Here is an 18,616-nt window from a genome sequence, read left to right on the forward strand (position 1 = left end):
TAAAGGCTTTTTAGCATCTACGGTCATCAGAAGACTTGAAAGTGGACAGGAGTGGAGAGTGTCAGACATAAGGTCCTTGCGCTCCGGAGAGCACACTGTGGCCCTGAGAGGAGAAAGAGCCTTGTGTGGGGGTAGGCCAGTTAGGGACAGAGCTGGGGCTGGCTCACATACGGTTAGTGTTTGCAGAGGTTTGCAAAGAAGACCCGGCCTTGATGCAGCTCCTGGAGGCCTCTGCAGAAGAGTGGGCTTCAATTAAGTGGGAAATATTGTCACCGACATAAGAAAACTGAGGACCACAGCCCTGGGCACATCACCATGAGAAGATGAGTGTTCTGTCCCCAGAAGAGAAGAGACCTCTCGTGGGGTATGCAGGTACCCAGCCTCCTGACGGGGGCTCAGGTCTTGGGATTTTTCCAGGATGTTTTGTTAGCTTTCTGAGGTATACAGGGAGAGGAATAAGCCTCGTATTTTTAGGAAACGTTGTATTTTGAGTGGGGGAGGTCTTTTATCGACCAAAACTCCCCCACGATCCTAAAAAAGACCCCTGATGATGCTGTTGGGGTGAGGGCCCTTGTGTGGATGCCGTGCTCCCCCTGTCATCAGTCATACAGAAATAATTATCGTCAGGGCATCATTCCTGCTTTAGACACAGAAACCTTGGTCTGGCCTTGACCCACATTCCCCAAGAAGAGTCTGGCTTCTTTACAGCAATCAGAGTCTGTTACCCTGTGACAGCTAAGCGTGTCCCTACTAGCAAGCACAGGCAAATTCCTTCAGGGGACGTCATGGCACTGCTCGTGCTTGTCATGAAAATAAGATAAAAAAAACCACAAGATCTTGACTTTGGATCCCCTATCCCTGAAGAAGGCAGCCATGACTGCCACCACTCCATTGTCCAACCTCATGCTTCCACCCTTTGAAAGGAAAGAGTGAGAAGCTTTAGGTTGCTTAGGCTTGGAGGCCAATGCTGAAAGGCATCCGTGAGTGTACAAGAGAACCTGTCCTGTGGAGAACAGAGGACCATGGCTCCAAGAAGCCCAGGACATCTGTGAAGGACACGTGGTGTGCCAGGCTTGTGGAGAAGGCTGGGGAGCTCTGGGCTCAGCTGGCATGGGTCCTGGGTCTCCTGTGGCTGGCTGAGGCCTCTCAGGGGCTGCTCCCTGCCCCAGGGGCTCTGCCTGGAGGTGGCTTGTGATTACTTCTCCCGGTCAGGCTGCCGGACTCCTGGTGGCCCTTCTGAGAAGTGGTGGGCAGGTGCTTCACAATACTGCTCATTCCCTGCTGTCCTCACCAAGCTGAGGGAGTGCAAAGGAAACTCCCTCAGTGTGGGCGGTAAAACCAGACAGCCTGTGGGTGTTTCGTCTCTTCAGCAGTTCAAGCAGGTCAGAGGTAAATGGGTCTTAGAGATGATATCACTCAACAACTCATTTTATAGATTAGCTAAGCCCAGGGAGGAAAAGGGAAGGGACTTGTCCCCACGTTACCAGTGACAAAGACCCAGCTTTTCTGACATTTTTGTGTGTGCATCTTTTGACCTAAGTAGGCTCCATCACTGAAGGAAGTATGTTGGAGATTTTGCTATACCTGCTAATGGGGAACATAGCTGTGGGGCTGCCTGCTTGAACCCACACACAGCCTCATTCACCGTGTGTGTGTGTGTGTGTGTGTGTGTGTGTGTGTGTGTGTGTGTGTGTGTGTTGGATTCTCTCTGAATTCACAAGTCAGGCAGATTTGGTTGAGAACTATGTTCTTGGCAGTGAGTGTAAACAGAGGAGCATTTACATGTTGGTGGAAATGCTAGCTAGTTGTGCTGGGCTGAACAGCGGTGTCCTTCCCTGGCTTATTTTGTGCGGCATTGCCCATAGTGGCATCTAGATCTTAGAAGCAGGGCGGGTTCACAGAGACTACTCCTAGCAGGGCCCCGCCTGGGAAGGTCAGGTCGGCTTTCGTCCGCAGAGCTGGGCCCACTGGGCTGCTGTCTGGCATCGCCTCCTCACCAGCAGCGGTCCTCAGGGCCTTTTCTCAGTCCACCCACATGCAAGCCTCAGCGCCTGCCCTGGAGGTCTCCTCCTGATCCTGGAGCCCGGAATAGCTTACAGAGCATTGGCCCTGAGCTCCCCTAGATCTCCAGCGGGCAGACTGCAGCACAAGTCAGCGTCCTGTTCTAGACGGGCTCACCCGGATGCCTGGTTTCACCCGGATTCTGGAAATAGCTTAAAAAATTTTTTTAATGTTTGTTTATTTTTTGGGAGTGGGGGAGGGGCAGAGAGAGAGGGAGACACAGAATCTGAAGCAGGCTCCAGGCTCCGAGCTGTCAGCACGGAGCCCGACACAGGGCCCGAACTCACGAACCGCGAGATCATGACCTGAGCCGAAGTCGGATGCTTAATCGACGGAACCACCCAGGCGCCCCTGGAAATAGTTTTAAAACTTATATTTAAAAAAGTGAAAACTTGCTCAGCAGAGCTCTCAAATTCCCTGGAATGTGTGAGGGGAAAGGATTTACAACTTCTCTGCATGCAGATGGCCCCCTTGGCCTACTTCTTCCGGCAGATCACATGGTGGGATCTGAGGGGTGTCTCCGCCTGCATCCCTAACGAGGCCAAGCCACTTGTCAGCAATGACTTAAATCTGTACTGAAGGGGACAGTGTGGTCACCCTGAACGGGGCGGCCATTTAGGGTAAAGGCATGTCTTCCAGTGGTTTTCCCATGGATTTGCTTACGTGGATTTTCATTAAGTCCCAGTAGTCACCATAGTCGCTTGATCCTTGTTCTCTCTCTCCTTGCTGGGGTGGTCTCCTGGAGGTGGCCTGGCTGTAGGCCAGGTTTCTAGGGGTTAACTGAGGTTATCGGGAGAACAAACCAAGGCTACTGGATAATAGGCTTACTTGGCTTTTGGAACTTTTAGTGTGTGGCATTTTAAGGATAAACCAATATATACCAACATATACCAGTATGTTTAAGTATATGAAATGTAATTTTAAGGATACACCAGCATACATATCAACATACATCAATAACGCACACGTGTCCCGGCATATTGAAGCCCATACCGTAAGCACAGGGGGTGTGGCCGGGTGAGAAGCAGGAGGGCTTTCTCACGCAGGCCTGTGTGTCCCAAGGCAGATTGGTCAGGTCTCTTATCTGTGAAACTACAGAGCTGCTTCATGTAAGCTCCAAGGCCCCTTCCAGTTCTAACAGCCTGTGATCCTCCTGTCTTGATTTTAAAAACATAGATGAAGTCCCACTGGGGCTGAGTGAAGTAAAACTCGGACCAATTTTTTAACATTAAAAACAATGAGTGCCTCGTACAAGTGGAGGGTGAAATGCTTTTGCCCACTGGGCCTGCGGTCTCTGTACTTTGGGGAAAGGAAATGCTACCCTGTGATAGGGAGGGAGGGGCTGGGGCACGTAGAAAGGCTGCCAGGCCCCATCAGAGCCTGGTTCCTCTGCTCAGATGCAGGGACTGGATCACAGTCCATTTCTGGGATCAAACGAGTCACTGATTATAGCATAGTCACCGTCCTCTTCCTTTGCCTCCCCTTTGCCGCCTCCTCAGCCCTGGTTGATGTCATTCTGGCTTAAGTTATTTATTATGGGTCTGTGGCTCTCTAGATGTCAAACAATAATGATAGAAAAGTTGCTATGTCTACATCAGGCTAAGCTAGGCAGAAAAGCTGCAAACCAAGAGTGATAGCCAAAACTGACTGAGGAGCCTGGAAGATTGTTCAGACTGGATGTCTCTGTGCCATACTGGAAGTGGTCAGGGCAAAGGGACCCTGGATTTGGGCCATGAGGGGAGTGTTGCTTTGCTTCCAGGGGACTCCGGGAGAGCCTTCTTGAGACGATAGTTACCATGTATGAGCCTCACCGATTGCCCAACACTCTGGACCCACATAGGATGACCCAGGACTGTGAGAAAAACACACAGTGTGTTTTATCTCACTTAATTCTGCCAACAGCCTTGTGAGGTGGGTACTTTCCATTTCACAGATGGGAACATAGAGCCTTGGAGACTTCGACCATATCGGTGCAGTTAAATTTAGATCTGGTTGACCAGAGAGCCTGCTCTTAGCCACCGTCCCACCCCACCTGAAGGATGGAGTCTGCCTGGAGGGCAGGGAAACTTCTCTCCATCTGTGCAGCCAGCCCTGACACTGTGCCACATAATTAACCTCTCTTCATTTCTGTCTAGGGAGTTTGCCTTTATTTCTTATCTTTCTCCCCACTTGGTTCCCATGTCCAGAGAGTAACTAGTACATTTCATTCACTGGTAACTGGCACAGAGCCAGAAATGCAAAATGCCCCCCTGCATTTACCAAAGCCAATACGTAATTTATCTGTTTCCATCAGAGTGTTTAAAAAATGAAGCTCCAGGAATGCAATGCAGCAACTGTATTGACAGCATCATGGGATGTGTCCCTAGAAGAGTGAGAAGCCACAAAGATTTAGCCTGTTCAGAAGTTTGCTCTTTTGGAAATAGTAATAACAGTTACAGTATGATTAATAGTAGAACCGTGAAGTGTTAACCTGTTAGAGATGGAAGTCACCCTCAAGAGTGTGGAGAGTTAGTAACACCACTTCCCAGATGGGACATTAAAGCCTGCAGAGAGGTGGGACTCTGTCCAGCTAACTGGGGCCTGTGGACGACGCCCCGCCCCATGCCCCGTGTCATCCTGCTGTCAACTTCTGTCCCCTTAGTTAGTAGTGACAGTTACTACCAAGAAAAAGCATTGCACAGAGACAACTCATGGTCACGTTTGTAGGAGTCTCCCACTGTGATGTTCTTTGTTACTGAAGACAAGGGTGACCTATGGGAGGAACACATTAACAATGAACTTCATTGCACTTTACAGTGTTTTCGTCTTTTTCCTCAAGTCAGAGCACAGATCAGTCATGGAGAAGAAAATTGCAGGAACAGCTCGTGTGTGTGTGTTTATGGAGCCTTTGTTAAAGGTTTATCTGTGGTTGGATTATGTGGGGTTTTTTATTTTTGTCTTTTTTTTTTTTGAGTGGAGTAGTAAAAAAGTGAATGAAAGCTTGTAGTTGGTTTCTTTTGACTTAATTGAGAAAGAAAAATGTTTATTCTGAGAGAGTATCTGTAGTGCGATGTCGGTCTGTAATTTTTGCTCATTTTGCTTTCAATACTTTTGCCTAAATGCTCCTGGACATGGCTATGGGACTTAGGTGCCCACAGAGGGAAAAGGATTCCCTTCGGCAGGAAAGATGTGTCTCAGCTCTCTGGGAGCCCAGCCCTTGTCCGAGCAGGGCCCACAGACACGCGGCCACACCATGGCACTTGCTGACCCGGCTCCTTTGCCCTCTGCGCCTGGGCCGGCCTAAGAGCCTCCGCCAGGGCCCTGCGGCACCACTGCCCGTTTTTGCAGGTCAAACCGGAGCCATCCTTGCTAAGAAAAGCCATGTCGGCAGAGCCCACAGGGGGACGGCCTTCCCGTTGCTACCATCAGGTCTATAAAAGACGGTCACTACAGTTCAAAATTAGGCATCAGGGTAAAGAAGCGCACGTGGTTGGGTGGTTCTCCCACATTTCCATCTTCAGTGAACCCCTCTCCTAACCCAGGGCAGAATTCATCATTCCTTCCTATGTGTTTCCAGGACTCCTTGCACGGAACCCTGAGGCGGCTCTCTTCTGAGTTAATTGGCATCCATTGGTTTTCCAAGGCAGGTGCAGCGCTGTGTCCCTCTTTATGCCCTGCATCTCCTTCCTGGCCCGGCCCCAACACATGCCTGTGATGCTATAGGGTTGAGTCAGGTGGATGAGAAATAATGCCCATGTGCCAGATGGTGGGTCCCTGGACCTCCCAGCATCCCTCGGTGCCTTTCTCCCTTCCCTCTACTTCCTCTGCTCAGGATCCAGCTGTAGAGGAGTGACACGTGTCCAGAGACCCCGGTGACCCTGAGACCACGGTCAGCTTTGCCCTCTGGTCACTGGTTGGGAGCAAACCTTCTACCCGTCAGACTGTATGCTTTCTGTGTGCTCTGGTTCTGGCCGCTTTGGTAAGAGCCTTCTGCGTATTGGCTGCACTGGTTCGGTGGAATGTAGACATCAGACAAATTAGTCAATAATGAGTAGCGTTCTGAAATTTTTAAAAAGATTTTGTGCTTGGTACCCTCATGTACTCCTGCATCTGATACGTCTGCTCCTTCAGTATATTTAAAATAAGAATTCACATATGAAGTGTTGGTCTAGATTTTCTAGAGAGCGGCAGTTGAGGCAAACAGAGATGTCACTGTGACTGAGTTGTTTTGGTGGCCTCACGCAGTGCATTCCTGGAAGTCAAGAGAATACGCTGGTGTGAGGCCCAGAGTTCCTCCCCTAGGCTGAATTTCCTCCCGATGGGAAGGAGGGGTACCCTATGGGCTTTCTTTGCAGAACGGCAGATCAGGTCCTGGGAGCAAAGGGTCCCTGCCTTGGAGGTGCCTGACCTCTCACCCTCCCCCACCCTCCTCCCAGGCTCCCAGAGGGCCTGCCTCTGCATCCAGCCAACTCCAGGGCACGTAGAGCCACCAACGTGCCCGTCTAAAGCGTTGTCTTCTCCCCGCAGCCAGCATGCCGACCAGCGAGACAGAGTCTGTGAACACGGAGAACGTAAGTGGTGGAGGCGAGAACCAAGGCGGCTGTGGGAGTCTCTGGTGAGTGTGGAGGCCGCTGGCCCTCCTGCCCCCTCCTGTCTTCTTGGAGGAGCATGTGTGGGGGAAGGCACCCCAGATTTCAGTGGAGCCCCAGGGCCATAGCCTCAGGTGCACGAGGGGTGGGTGGGCTCACCCTGGACCCCTTGGTCCCCCCTCCCATCCCAGGCCCCCAGGCCCCCGGCGTTTCACATGCCTCTTCCCCCAGAGCAGCCCGTCCTGCTGAGGCAGAGCCTGCTGCGGGGCGTGCCAGGTAACCCGGCAATTCCACTGTTCCACTAGGTGCTGGTGGAAACGAAGAGGCACGGCCAAGGCTGGGCCCTCTGGGTGTCGGCGGTGGGGGTAACAGGCCTGATTCTCCTCCCTGTCTGCTGTTGGCATCCGTGCCTTGATGAAGCGCTTGTATGGCAGAGCGGCTGACAGAATGCGCTGCATATTTAAGTTTTCCTTCACTGGCGGGTTCTCTGCGGCCTCGTACACGGGGCTGGACACTGAGAGCCCACTATCCTTTGCTCACGGCACTTGTTTTTGGAGCCCTGCACCACCCTCTCCTAATAGTGGAGGGCGCCACCACATTCACCCCTGTTGGCTTCTGTCTAGATAACCTGGTCCCTGGTGGGGACCAGCAGTGTGCAATGTGCAGAGTACTGCCTACTCTGGGGAGCCCATGCGATTTTATTTCATTTGCTTTCTGCTGGTACCCTTTAGGCCTTATCTCTGTAAAGTAGAGGCGGTGTTTTTAAGAAAATTTGATCTTCTTGCAGAGATTCGTAAAAATAATGTGTTTTGGGCAGAATGCTCAGCAATTTAAGAAGTGCGTTTGCCTCCGTTGTCTTGCTCCACCCTCTCTACAACATTGTAAAGTAGGCGGGGGGATGGGTTCGTTATCCTCATTTTACAGATGAGAACACTGAGGCTCAAAAAGTTGTGCTGCTTGCCCGAACCCATGCAGTTAGTGGATAGCAGAGCCAGGACTCCTAATCCAGTGCTTCTCTTGCTGTAGTAGCAGCACAGTGTGGCTGAGTTGCAAGCAGGGGAGTGGGTGGGGGAACTTCAGTCTGGGGAAGTGGGGTCAGGGGAGAAGGACCCCTCCCCCCCCCGGCATCAATGGCCTGTGACAGGGCTGCACAGGGCAGCCGGCTAAGAGTCTTCTGCCTGGGCCCCGGTGGGTGTCAGCCTGGCCTGCATGGCCCCGGCAGACCTCGCCTCCTGCTCTGCTCTCACCCCTGCTGGCTCACTGGGGAAGCTGGGGATGCTGAGCCCAGGCTTCTGTGCATGGCTTTTCCATCTCTTAGCTGAAGTGATGGGGAGAAAATGCTCAAACCTTCCTAATCGAAATCGTATTCTTTCTTTCTTTCTTTCTTTCTTTCAGCCAAGCCATCTCAAAATCCAAGCTCAGGTCAGTATCTTCTGTTTTTTCTTAAGTCTGTGTGCTGGTGTTTTACTTTCTAACTTCTCAACTATACATGGAGTTGCTCTAGACTTGGTTTTTACTCTGTGGGCTAGAACGTTCATATTGAAGATCGGTCTGTCCAGTAAGTATCAAACACCTGCCCTGGAGAGCAGCAGAGTAGGTGCTGAAGATCTTGCCCCAAGACAAACTGACAGGACGTAACAACGAACAATTTCTTGTCACCAATCAACCCTTCGTACTCCTGCCCAGAGTCTGTCCTTAAAGAGGGATTCTTCTTGTCTCTTTTCTGCTTACAAGTTTTTTATGGAGGGGGGTTCAAGAGGTCTTCTGAGGTGCTAGTGATGTTGTGTTCCTTGCTCTGGATGCAGGTTACATGTTTTGTTGGTAATAACACATTGAACCATATACCTATGATTTGTATACTTTTCCATATAAATGCTATTTTTCAATTAAAAACAACATTTTACTATAAAAATTGACTTGAAGTGGACATATGAATATAAAACCTAAAACTGTAAACATTCTAAAAGAAAACACAGGAGAAAAATCTTTGTGACCCTGGGTCAGGCACAGGTTTCTTAGAGACGAAACCCAAAACACTGGCCATATGAGAAGACAAGCTCCAGACCGGAAGAAAAAACATTTGCAAAACATTTGATAAAGGACTAGTATCCAGTATATGAGAAGAATAATACATAAATATGGTGTGAATAATTGGAAAACTATAAAAAAGAGTTAGTATATTTTAACAAGTATATCACCAAAGAGAGGTGGATGACAAAGAAGCACATGACATGATCATTGGTCACAAGGAAAATGCAAATTAAAATCACGGTGAGACATCACTATACACCTATTAGAAAATTTTTTACACCTACAGATCAAATTTTAAAATCTGACAATACCAAGTGCTGACAAGGATGCAGATTGGTGGGGATTCCCATATGTTCCTACAGGTTGAAAGACATGGCCCTTTTGAAAACAAGTTGACAGCTGCTTGGAAAGTTAAACATCTATTTACTGTATGACCCAGCAATTCCACTTCCGAGATATTTATATAAAATGAAGATCAGTGCCTGCATGAAAAATGTTTACATAAGAGTTTACAGCAACTTTATATGTAATCGCTATAAACTGTAAATAACTCCAGCGTCCGTCAGATGGCGAATGGGTAGACAAATCGTAGTTCGCGCATATGACAGAATAACGCTCAGCAATAAGAAGGAAAAAACTGCCGATAGATACAACACAAACGAATCTGGAACGTATTTTTGCTACGTGAAAGAAGCAAGTCTCAAAAAGCTCTATATTGTGTGATTCTATTTATTGGACATTCTGGATGAGACAAAACAATACGGACAAAAAACAGTAGTTTTCAGGGGCTGAGGTGAGGAGGGTGGGTTAACTGTCACAAAGGGCCGTGAGGGAAGTTCTTTGGGTGATGCAAATCTTCTACCTCTTGACTGTGGTGGTGGTTACAAACCCTCTTCCTAAATGTTAATAGTTACCACATATCTATCGTATCTCAATAAACTGGACTTAAAAAAGAACAATTAAAGGCCCCTCCCTGACTCCCTGTTGCCAGAGGGCGTATTCATTCCTTCATAATTTGGGCCCCAGCTCGCTCTCTGGCCTGATCCTCGGACACTGCCCCCTTATTCCCCACTCTGTGGTGGTAACTGGACTGCTCTCAGTTTTCAACATGCGGTTTCTTCCCACCTCAGTCCCCTTCACCTGGGGTGGAGTGCCCTCCCGTCTGCCCCCTGGTGAACCCTTACTCTGTTATCCAGAGCCCGCCCAAATCTCAGCTTTTCAGAGAAGCCTTTCCTGCCTCACGCAGAGAGCATTTGCTGCTCCTGTCTCTCTGCCTGTACTCGGGACCCTGAGAGAAGCGCTTAGTGGGGATTTATAATTGTTATTTGCCCCAACCTTGCGTGCTTTTCAAGGTCAGAGGCCGCAGGACGAGGCACCTTCTTCACCTCCATATACCCAGTGTCTGGAGCCCCATGAGGGGCAAATTGAGAAATGCTGCAGGACTTCAGGGGATGGGAGAGTGAAGCCTCCAAGACCTCATGATGAGATGCTTGTGACTTGTCACTACAGCATAAATAGAACCACCAACTCTGGTTCTTTTTTGGATCACCTTGCTTGTGTGGACTGAATTATGTATCTCAGGAGAAACCCAGCCTCAAGGGGACAGTCTTTAGTGGGATTCTTCTACACTGGTCATCATGTTTCCAGCCACTGTTACCATGGAAACCGCATAGCAGGAGCAAGAACAAAATGCACTTTGCTTGTGCCAGGCCTTGTTGAAGAGTCAGCGTGGTTCTTTCTTTGCTCGGTCCCTGGGTTACGGTGTTTTTAGCATAGCAACGCCGCTGAGTCAGCCAGCGCTGCAGCTTGGACCCAGCCTGGAGATTCCTCTGACTCAGGCCCCCAGAGGAGGTGCCCACAGCCCCCGTCAGTGAACACAGCCTGCACAAGGCTGACATCGCCACTTGGCTGGCCTTTTTTCTGGGACCCACCTCACCAGTCCATCCTGTGGCAGGGAATGTTTTCCACGGGGAGAAGAGGCTAAGGGAGGGGATCCTTTCCCTAACGACACACTAGAACTGAAAGTCGGTAGAGGACATGCTACTTGTCTGTCTGGCTCAGCTCATCTTATTTGTATGAAAACATGATTCAATATTGGCTCTTCTCCTAAAGGTATATTTTGAGCATTGCTAGTTAGCAAGGGCACCTGATGACTCAGGATGAAGACTCATGTCCTACTCAGCTTCGACAAGTCTGCCAGGCTCCAGAGGAACCTCCCAGATTTAAGAAAGGACCTAAAGTTTCCCTAAAAGGAAAACTGGGTTTGGAGCACTTTGCTGCCTGAGAAATTCTGTACGACGGTTAAGATGCTGCAAGAGATGTGTATGATCAGCCAGACGGCTCTCTGCACCCATAGTGTGAACAGACCCGTGTACCATATGGTGGGAATTGCATATGTGTGTGCGGCTCGGTTTTGCATCTGCATATGAATCTATGAATATCTACATTCTTCTCACTAGTTTGAGGACTGCTTAGGGCAGATTACGGAGTTATCTAAAACCATAGGAAGGAAACTGATAGCGTGATCAGGTCAAGATACTATTTTAAAAGTTGTATTTTAAGACCAACACAATTACTATGATGAGTTCTGCTAATTTCTGTGTCCTTTGTTCTCATCTTTCCTTCCTGCACCCCGTGACCTGGATGTCCTGAGTTAAAGACAGCTTATGTCTCCATAACGTTTTTTAAATTTTTTTTTTTTAACGTTTATTTATTTTTGAGACAGAGAGAGGCAGAGCATGAACAGAGGACGGGCAGAGAGAGAGGGAGACACAGAATCCGAAACAGGCTCCAGGCTCTGATCTGTCAGCACAGAGCCCAACGCGGGGCTCGAACTCATGGACTGTGAGATCATGACCTGAGCCGAAGTCGGACGCTTAACCGACCAAGCCACCCAGGCGCCCCTCCATAACGTTTGTTGGACGTTCAGATGCTTTGTCTGCCATTCGGGGAGTAACTTTTGCTTCTCTTGCAGCCGCCGCTGGCGCCGCTGGAACCGATTCAATCGCAGGAGATGTAGGGCTGCTGTGAAGTCTGTCACGTTTTACTGGCTGGTTATTGTCCTGGTGTTTCTCAACACCTTAACCATTTCCTCCGAGCACTACAACCAGCCTGATTGGTTGACGCAGATTCAAGGTACGAGCAGAGGCTGTTCTCTTTTTATTCTGACTCTGAATTAGGGACTCCTGAGGCTGTCTGCATAGTCTTATCAATGTGCCATGTCAGGACATTCCTGGAGGGCACTAGCTTGGAAGACAGTGGAACCATCCAGAGAGAGGCTGCACCCAGAGCAGCGGGGGCGTAGTCCTTGTCACGTGGTCAGTGAAGCACCTTGGGGCTGATTGACGCCCGAGCCTCTCATTGTCTTAACCCTGTGGCAACCTAGGATCAAGGAATCTTGCAGTTGAGAGGGACCTCGTCTCCCTTCTCCCTGACCCTACCGGAAGCTTTATTTTCCTGTATGGTATTCTTGGCAAGTGGTGGTTGCCACTTGATAGACAACTGCTTCTTCTATCATTGGCACCTAAGCAAGGCCAGATTGCCCCTCCGTGACTGATGGAGACGAGAAATATAATATGCTGGTCTAAATGCAGAATCCTAGGCTTTTAGGGCTAGAAAGCATCAGAGATTGTGTGGGAAACTGCTCCTCCCCATTTTATAGTCTGGGAAACTGAGCCCAGAGAAGTCAAGGGGCTGCTCCAGAGTCCCATGTCTAGGTGGTAGCAGAAGCAGGACTTGAACCCAGGAGACAGACCGTAAATATTGACGCTACATTTCTGTAACAGGCGCCACAGCAAAGACAGGGCAAAGTGCTGGGGCATTTCCAGCAGAGACTGGTGGGGTGGGAGGAGGGAAAACGAGTCTGAGCCAGTCCCACGATGAGACCCCGAGCACGTGCGCCCCTCTGTCTTTCCAGATATCGCTAACAAAGTCCTCCTGGCTCTGTTCACCTGCGAGATGCTGGTAAAAATGTACAGCTTGGGTCTCCAGGCGTATTTCGTCTCTCTTTTTAATCGGTTTGACTGCTTCGTGGTGTGTGGTGGAATTACTGAAACCATCCTGGTGGAGCTGGAAATCATGTCTCCCCTGGGGATCTCTGTGTTTCGGTGTGTGCGCCTCTTAAGGATTTTCAAGGTGACCAGGTAAGGATGTGTGTATCTCGCTGCAGGTGTTTTCTGGCCGGGGGCTGGCGACCAGCCACATCCCGGTCCAGCGATGTCTGCGGTGTCCTGCGGGCGTTCTGGGCTCACACCCCCATCTTGACTTCTAGGCACTGGACTTCCCTGAGCAACTTGGTGGCCTCCTTGTTAAACTCCATGAAGTCCATTGCTTCGCTGTTGCTTCTGCTTTTTCTCTTCATCATCATCTTTTCCTTGCTTGGGATGCAGCTGTTTGGTGGCAAGTTTAATTTTGACGAAACGCAGACCAAGCGGAGCACCTTTGACAATTTCCCTCAAGCCCTCCTGACGGTATTCCAGGTGAGCCCTCGCGAGGAGCCCGTGTGAGCCGCCAGCTTGTCAGTTCACAACTCAGGAAGACGGGATGATTCTGCTGTGGTTAGCGACCTCTGCCCCAGTAATGCTCTGACAAATCTGGCACCATGAAAGCCATTTGTTTCGCACTTGACTCCGGCTGTCTGTGTGGTGTGATTCAGTGTTTTTTTGTAGGACCACTGGATGTGGTACAGGACAACAAACCAAAAACTTCTGTTTGATTTTGTGAGGTTTGTGAGGTTTCTGTGATACAGGCTCTAAAATCCTCTTCCTGTTCTGTGCTAATTTTTGCTGGCAGGCCAGCTTTGGGACCCTGGTTCTAACGGATTTGTGCAGAGAGGTGAATTCTGAAGTCCTAATGCTCTGGTGTGCAGTCAGAGGAATCGGGGTGATAAAAGAGTTGTGACAGCCTTCAGCCCCTTTTGCTCTCCCGCCCGTGATGTAATGAGGACACGCAGGCCCTGAGCATGTCTGTGCCGTTGGGTCCTGGGCAGGCACCGCGGCTGAGAAGGAGGGACGGTGCCAGAGGTGCTCAGGTGGCTAGGCACTCAAAGCAGCAGTGTCTGCTCCCACCTGGCTTTAAGCTGGGTGTTCTAAACCTCCCCCCTCCCGCCTTCGCATGTGGTGACCTGAAGCCCTTCCTCGAACGAGTGGCATATAAATTTAAAAGACCCCTCTGCCCCTGTTGCTTTCACACACAATGCCCGTGAGCTCCAGCTTTGGGGGAGCCCATCTGGGGAGGCTGGAAGGCATGGTGGGAGGGGCCTAGACACTGAGGCCACCCTGCCGGCTCTTTCAGTGCTCAGCTCTGTGACCTTGGGAAGTCACTATCCGTTCTGAAAAAAACAAGAGACTAGAGGGAATGATCTGTAGGATTCATTCCCACTTGGTCATTTTGAGGTGGATGGAATTCTTGTCGCCGCCAGAGGCCATACTTTTTTTGAACTATACTTTATTTGAATTATCCTTAATTTTTAGCCGCTGATTAGTTATTCTTTATTCTGTTTTTATTTCAGAGAAACAGAGAAACCCTATGGTGGTGGTGGGTTTTGGTAGTACCTGTGTATAGCACAAAATTCAAATGTTTATAAAAGGGTTTAAAGTAACAAATGAGTCTCCTTCCCACGCAGCCCGCAATTTCTCCTTGTAGGAGCAACCACCACTGGATGGTGTCTGTGTATTCTTTGAGATATATTTGCTCGTAGATGTGAGTCAGTGAACCTAGCGACCCACCTACCTGCCCACGAATACAGTATGATGTAAACAGTGGCTCATGTTACCTGCCATTTTCCATTTTCTTACCATTTGAAGTGTCCCTAAGAACCTTCCTTATTGGTCCGTAAGAGTTTGCCTCCTTTCTGATTCTGCGTCAGTCCTGTGGTGTGGTGTGCCTGTCCCCTAATTCATGTAACCAGTCCCTAGCTTGGTGACTATTTCAAGTCAACCAGTCCCTAGCTTGGTGACTATTTGTGTCTGGCCTCGGCTCAGTGGGCGACGTCGAACTCACACCCTGGGCACATGTGTGAGCATAGATGTGGATAAATTTCCCAGAAATGGAATTGCTGGTCTGAAGGGTGTGAATCCGTTTTCAACTCTGATATCTTGCCTACTGTGCTCCTCACAGTACTGTCGGTCTGTCCTGGGATGGGGGCTGGAGACTGCCTGACGCCTCACTACTTTTTAGTATGGTGGGTGTTCAAACTTTTTGATGGTTGTCTGACAGGTGAAAATAGTGTCTTCCTACTTCTCTTATCAGGAGTGAAACTGAATGCCTTTTCATGGGACACAGAGCCATTTATAGTTCCTTTTCTGGGAATTGCTTTATCTTTTGAAATCATTTGCCCATGTTTCTGTTGGGTTGTCAGCCATGACAGTTCTATTTTTTAAAGTATCTGGTGCAGCTAGATGATACAAGAGCACATGTGCTCCCTCCCTCTTTCTTTCTCTTGCTGGAAGATAGTATGTTTTTATTAATTTTTTAAATATTTATTTATTTTTGAAGGAAAGAGAGACAGAGAGTGAGCAGGGGAGGGGCAGAGAGAGAGGGAGACACAGAATCTGAAGCAGGCTCCAGGCTCTGAGCTGTCAGCACAGAGCCTGATGCAGGGCTCGGGCTCATGAGCTGTGAGATCATGACCTGAGCCAAAGTCAGACGCTTAACTGCCGGAACCCCCCAGGCACCCCTGGAAGATAGTATGTTCTTAAAATGCTATTTAGGTTTATCCGATTCTACCTCCTGATAGATCGAGTTATCAAATATCATCAGTAGAGAAGGTTAAATTGGAAATTTATGGCAGCTCTTAGTACCTACTCATGAGGTAGTTTGTAAACTTACGTGAGATATTTGCAGTTCACTGCTTCTACAAGTTCAGGGATCCAACTCTCCATTTCCACAGTATGTTAACTACGTGGAATAGTAGGCAGCTGTTAAAAGGACGGAAGGGCACTGACTGACACAGAGGGTCTCCAGAGTATATTGCTGAATGAAAAAAAAAAAAGCAAATGCAGAAAATTCATATAGTATGACAGACACTCTTTATGTTTAATATATCTGAGAACACACCAACTACCTCTTTCCTCTGGACGTGTATCTATATGTTACATGCAAAAAGGTTCTAGAGAGAGATGCACCGTGTTCTCGGGGGGTGGGGGCAAAACTAGGGTGTCACCAAAGACTACATAAGTCTTATATGTGGTGTTACTTTATTTCCATGTGAAGAATTAACGTATGTGTTTGTGTAATTGAAAACAATGTTTTGAAAACTCTACGGGGAAACCGGTGGCTTTGCTGAGCGCAAACTGGACAGTGAAAGGCAGCTGAAACCAGAATCAGGTGGCCCCCAGGGAGCTCTGGCGGACCGTTGGGAGTTGCGGTCCAGCGCATGCGGGCTGACTGCAGTTTGGTTCTCTTAGATTCTGACAGGTGAAGATTGGAACGCTGTGATGTATGATGGCATCATGGCCTATGGCGGCCCGTCGTCCTCGGGAATGATCGTCTGCATCTACTTCATCATCCTCTTCATTTGTGGTAACTGTATCCTTCAAGCCGAGCAGGGCTTTGTCGTCATCATCTCCTTTTGTTCCTCCCTGTCTGAGTTTTCCTGAGGTGGTCGTGGTGGCAGGTGGCGGGTGGCGGTGGCAGTTGGGCTGGGGAGATGCACGCCCTTACCTTGTTAGCTCGACACCTGCTCTCCTTCAGGGCTGCTGGGACAGTGTAATGGGGTCAGAGGTCCAGTGAGGCTTTGAGGACTGATCAAGCTGGGGAAGGGAGCATGGGCCAGTGTGTGGCCTGTACCAGTTGTCACCCAGCTTGGTGACACAGCTCCTGTACAGGTCCCAAGGGAAGGCTCAGGGCAGAGCCGGTTGTCCTCCGTGCCGTCACACCTGGGAAGTTAGGGGTAAATCTGTGTCTCTTAAAAACGCTTCCTAACCAGTGGGCACCCATCAGCAGTGGCTTGACCTAAGCTCCCCGGACCCAATCTGGCTTTGGTGATCTGTACCTCTCTGGGGATCAGGTGTCCATTGGCTAGTGGCTGTATTAGGCTGTGAGCTCTTTTCTAACTCCTTTTATTCCTTTTTCCTGCCAAGAGGCACTCTCTAATTCTAGACTTCTGAAGGTTTGGATCTCTCTTTCCCTCCATCAGAGCCTTTAGGACCCTGTAACTTTCGGCAGTGTCTTCTTTCTCTCTCTGACCTCCCTGACCGGCACAAGACCTGGTGTATGGAGTCCTCAATAAGGGCTTGGTGGGAGAGTGGCTGTAACATGAATACCACCTCTTGGTCTTCACCTTTTTAAAAAAGTTTTTTAATGTTTATTTATTTTTGAGAGAGAGAGACAGAGCATGAGTGGGAGGAGGGACAGAGAGAGAGGAGACACAGAATCGGAAGCAGGCTCCAGGCTCTGAGCTTTCAGCACAGAGCGTGATGTGGGGCTTGAACTCATGAATCATGAGATCATGACCTGAGCTGAAGTCAGATGCTTAACTGACGTAGCCACTCAGGTGCCCCGGTCTTCACCTTTTTATTTTAAAGAATCCTAAAGGGATTCTTCTCGTAAGAAGTCCCAAGCTGTTTTCCCCTTAATCTCCTCTGGTTCATTAGTGAGTTTTCTTCCATGCAGTAGCCCTGGTGCAAACTTTTCAGGACAATACTTCGTGCTTCAAGTTATTCTATGGAAATCCCCACCTTCAGTACATAGAAGCTCATAGAATCCTTCAGGCAGCTAGAACACCCCTCCTACCCAGAGGTGAGCTCTCCTGCCAGATGTTATCTTTGTTGCTCCTGCTGCACGTGGGTGCCTACTACTGGTTTGGGGTGGGGGCTTCTCCATCCCCCCAACTCAACAATGAACTTCTTTTTAAAACACATTTGTTTATTCATTTTGAGAGAGAGAATGAGAGCACAAGCGGAGGAGGGGCAGAGAGAGAAGGAGAGGAGAGAATCCCTGTAGGCTCCGCCCTATTAACGCAGAGCCTGATGCAGGGTTCGATCTCATGATCTGAACTGTGAGATCAAGGCCTGAGCCGGAATCAAGAGTTGGACGCTTAACCGACTGACCCGCTCAGGCTCCCCGGCAATAAACTTCTTGGTTCAGGCATCTTTTCTTCTTTGTATTCACATCTCTTGTGGCTTATAGCGGAGGGCCTTACACATAGTCAGCCCTTGGTAAATGCTTGTTAAATGAATCAGTGTTTTCTTATTGTGCTCTCCTTGCAATAAACTCTTGGGCCAGAGCAATATATCCTCTTTGGGTCTGCAGAGAAGTATTCCCTGGCCACACTCATTCCGGTTACATGCTGTGTTTTCTTTGTAATACCTGTATCACTATCTGAAACGCCAAAGTAGTTTATGTTCTGTCTCCCCCAACTAGAATAGATGCTACGTGGCAGTAGGGACCCTGGTCTGTCATGCCCCCAGCACCCGGCACAGTCGTCAGTGTGAGAGAGGTGCTGGGTGGATCTTTTTGAATGAATTCCAGAGCATACCACCGTTTAGAAGGGTCTGGGTAATGCTTCTAAATACAGATGATAGGTGTGAGCTCTTAAAAACCATCTGTTGCAAACTTGTAAAATGTTCCTATGGTTTGTTACTCTGGATGTGCTTTCTGCTACCCAAAAGAGTTTGGTGTCACTGCAAGCTTTACAGTAATGTAAGGATACATTACTTCTTCATTGAGATCATTGAGATCAACCCAGTTAGTCCTACACTGATCCCTGCCAGAGTCACAATTCCCCCTCATCTATCAGAGGAGTGCTCATGTTACCAAGCCATCGCCCATTCCAGGACAGATTGCTTCCCCAGGCTCATTACACTCTGCTTAAAAAATAGTCTAACATATCAAACGCGTTTTTGAAAGTTTTAATGTAATTCATTCATGTATCTATCCTCTTTAAAGACTTGAATAGATTAGTGCAGCGTGATATCCCCAGAAGGTATCTCCTTGTCAGCCCCTTGCTAGGTTAC

The 18,616-nt window shown here is 49.0% G+C and overlaps 1 protein-coding gene across 1 annotated transcript in view; it reads left to right on the forward strand.

Annotated features, from left to right (window-relative positions):
* The window catches only part of CACNA1D (calcium voltage-gated channel subunit alpha1 D), a 301,425-nt gene that overhangs the window by 206,898 nt on the left and 75,911 nt on the right, over positions 1-18,616 (forward strand). The window contains 7 exon segments of the mRNA XM_019417198.2: positions 6,568-6,655; positions 6,935-6,994; positions 8,025-8,051; positions 11,635-11,795; positions 12,577-12,802; positions 12,931-13,138; positions 16,067-16,187. Of these exon segments, the coding sequence (XP_019272743.2) occupies positions 6,568-6,655; positions 6,935-6,994; positions 8,025-8,051; positions 11,635-11,795; positions 12,577-12,802; positions 12,931-13,138; positions 16,067-16,187 (891 nt within the window).

Source organism: Panthera pardus, unplaced genomic scaffold, assembly GCF_024362965.1.
Source record: "Panthera pardus isolate Hobbes unplaced genomic scaffold, ASM2436296v1 HiC_scaffold_8, whole genome shotgun sequence".
Classification (NCBI taxonomy): Eukaryota; Metazoa; Chordata; class Mammalia; order Carnivora; family Felidae; genus Panthera; species Panthera pardus.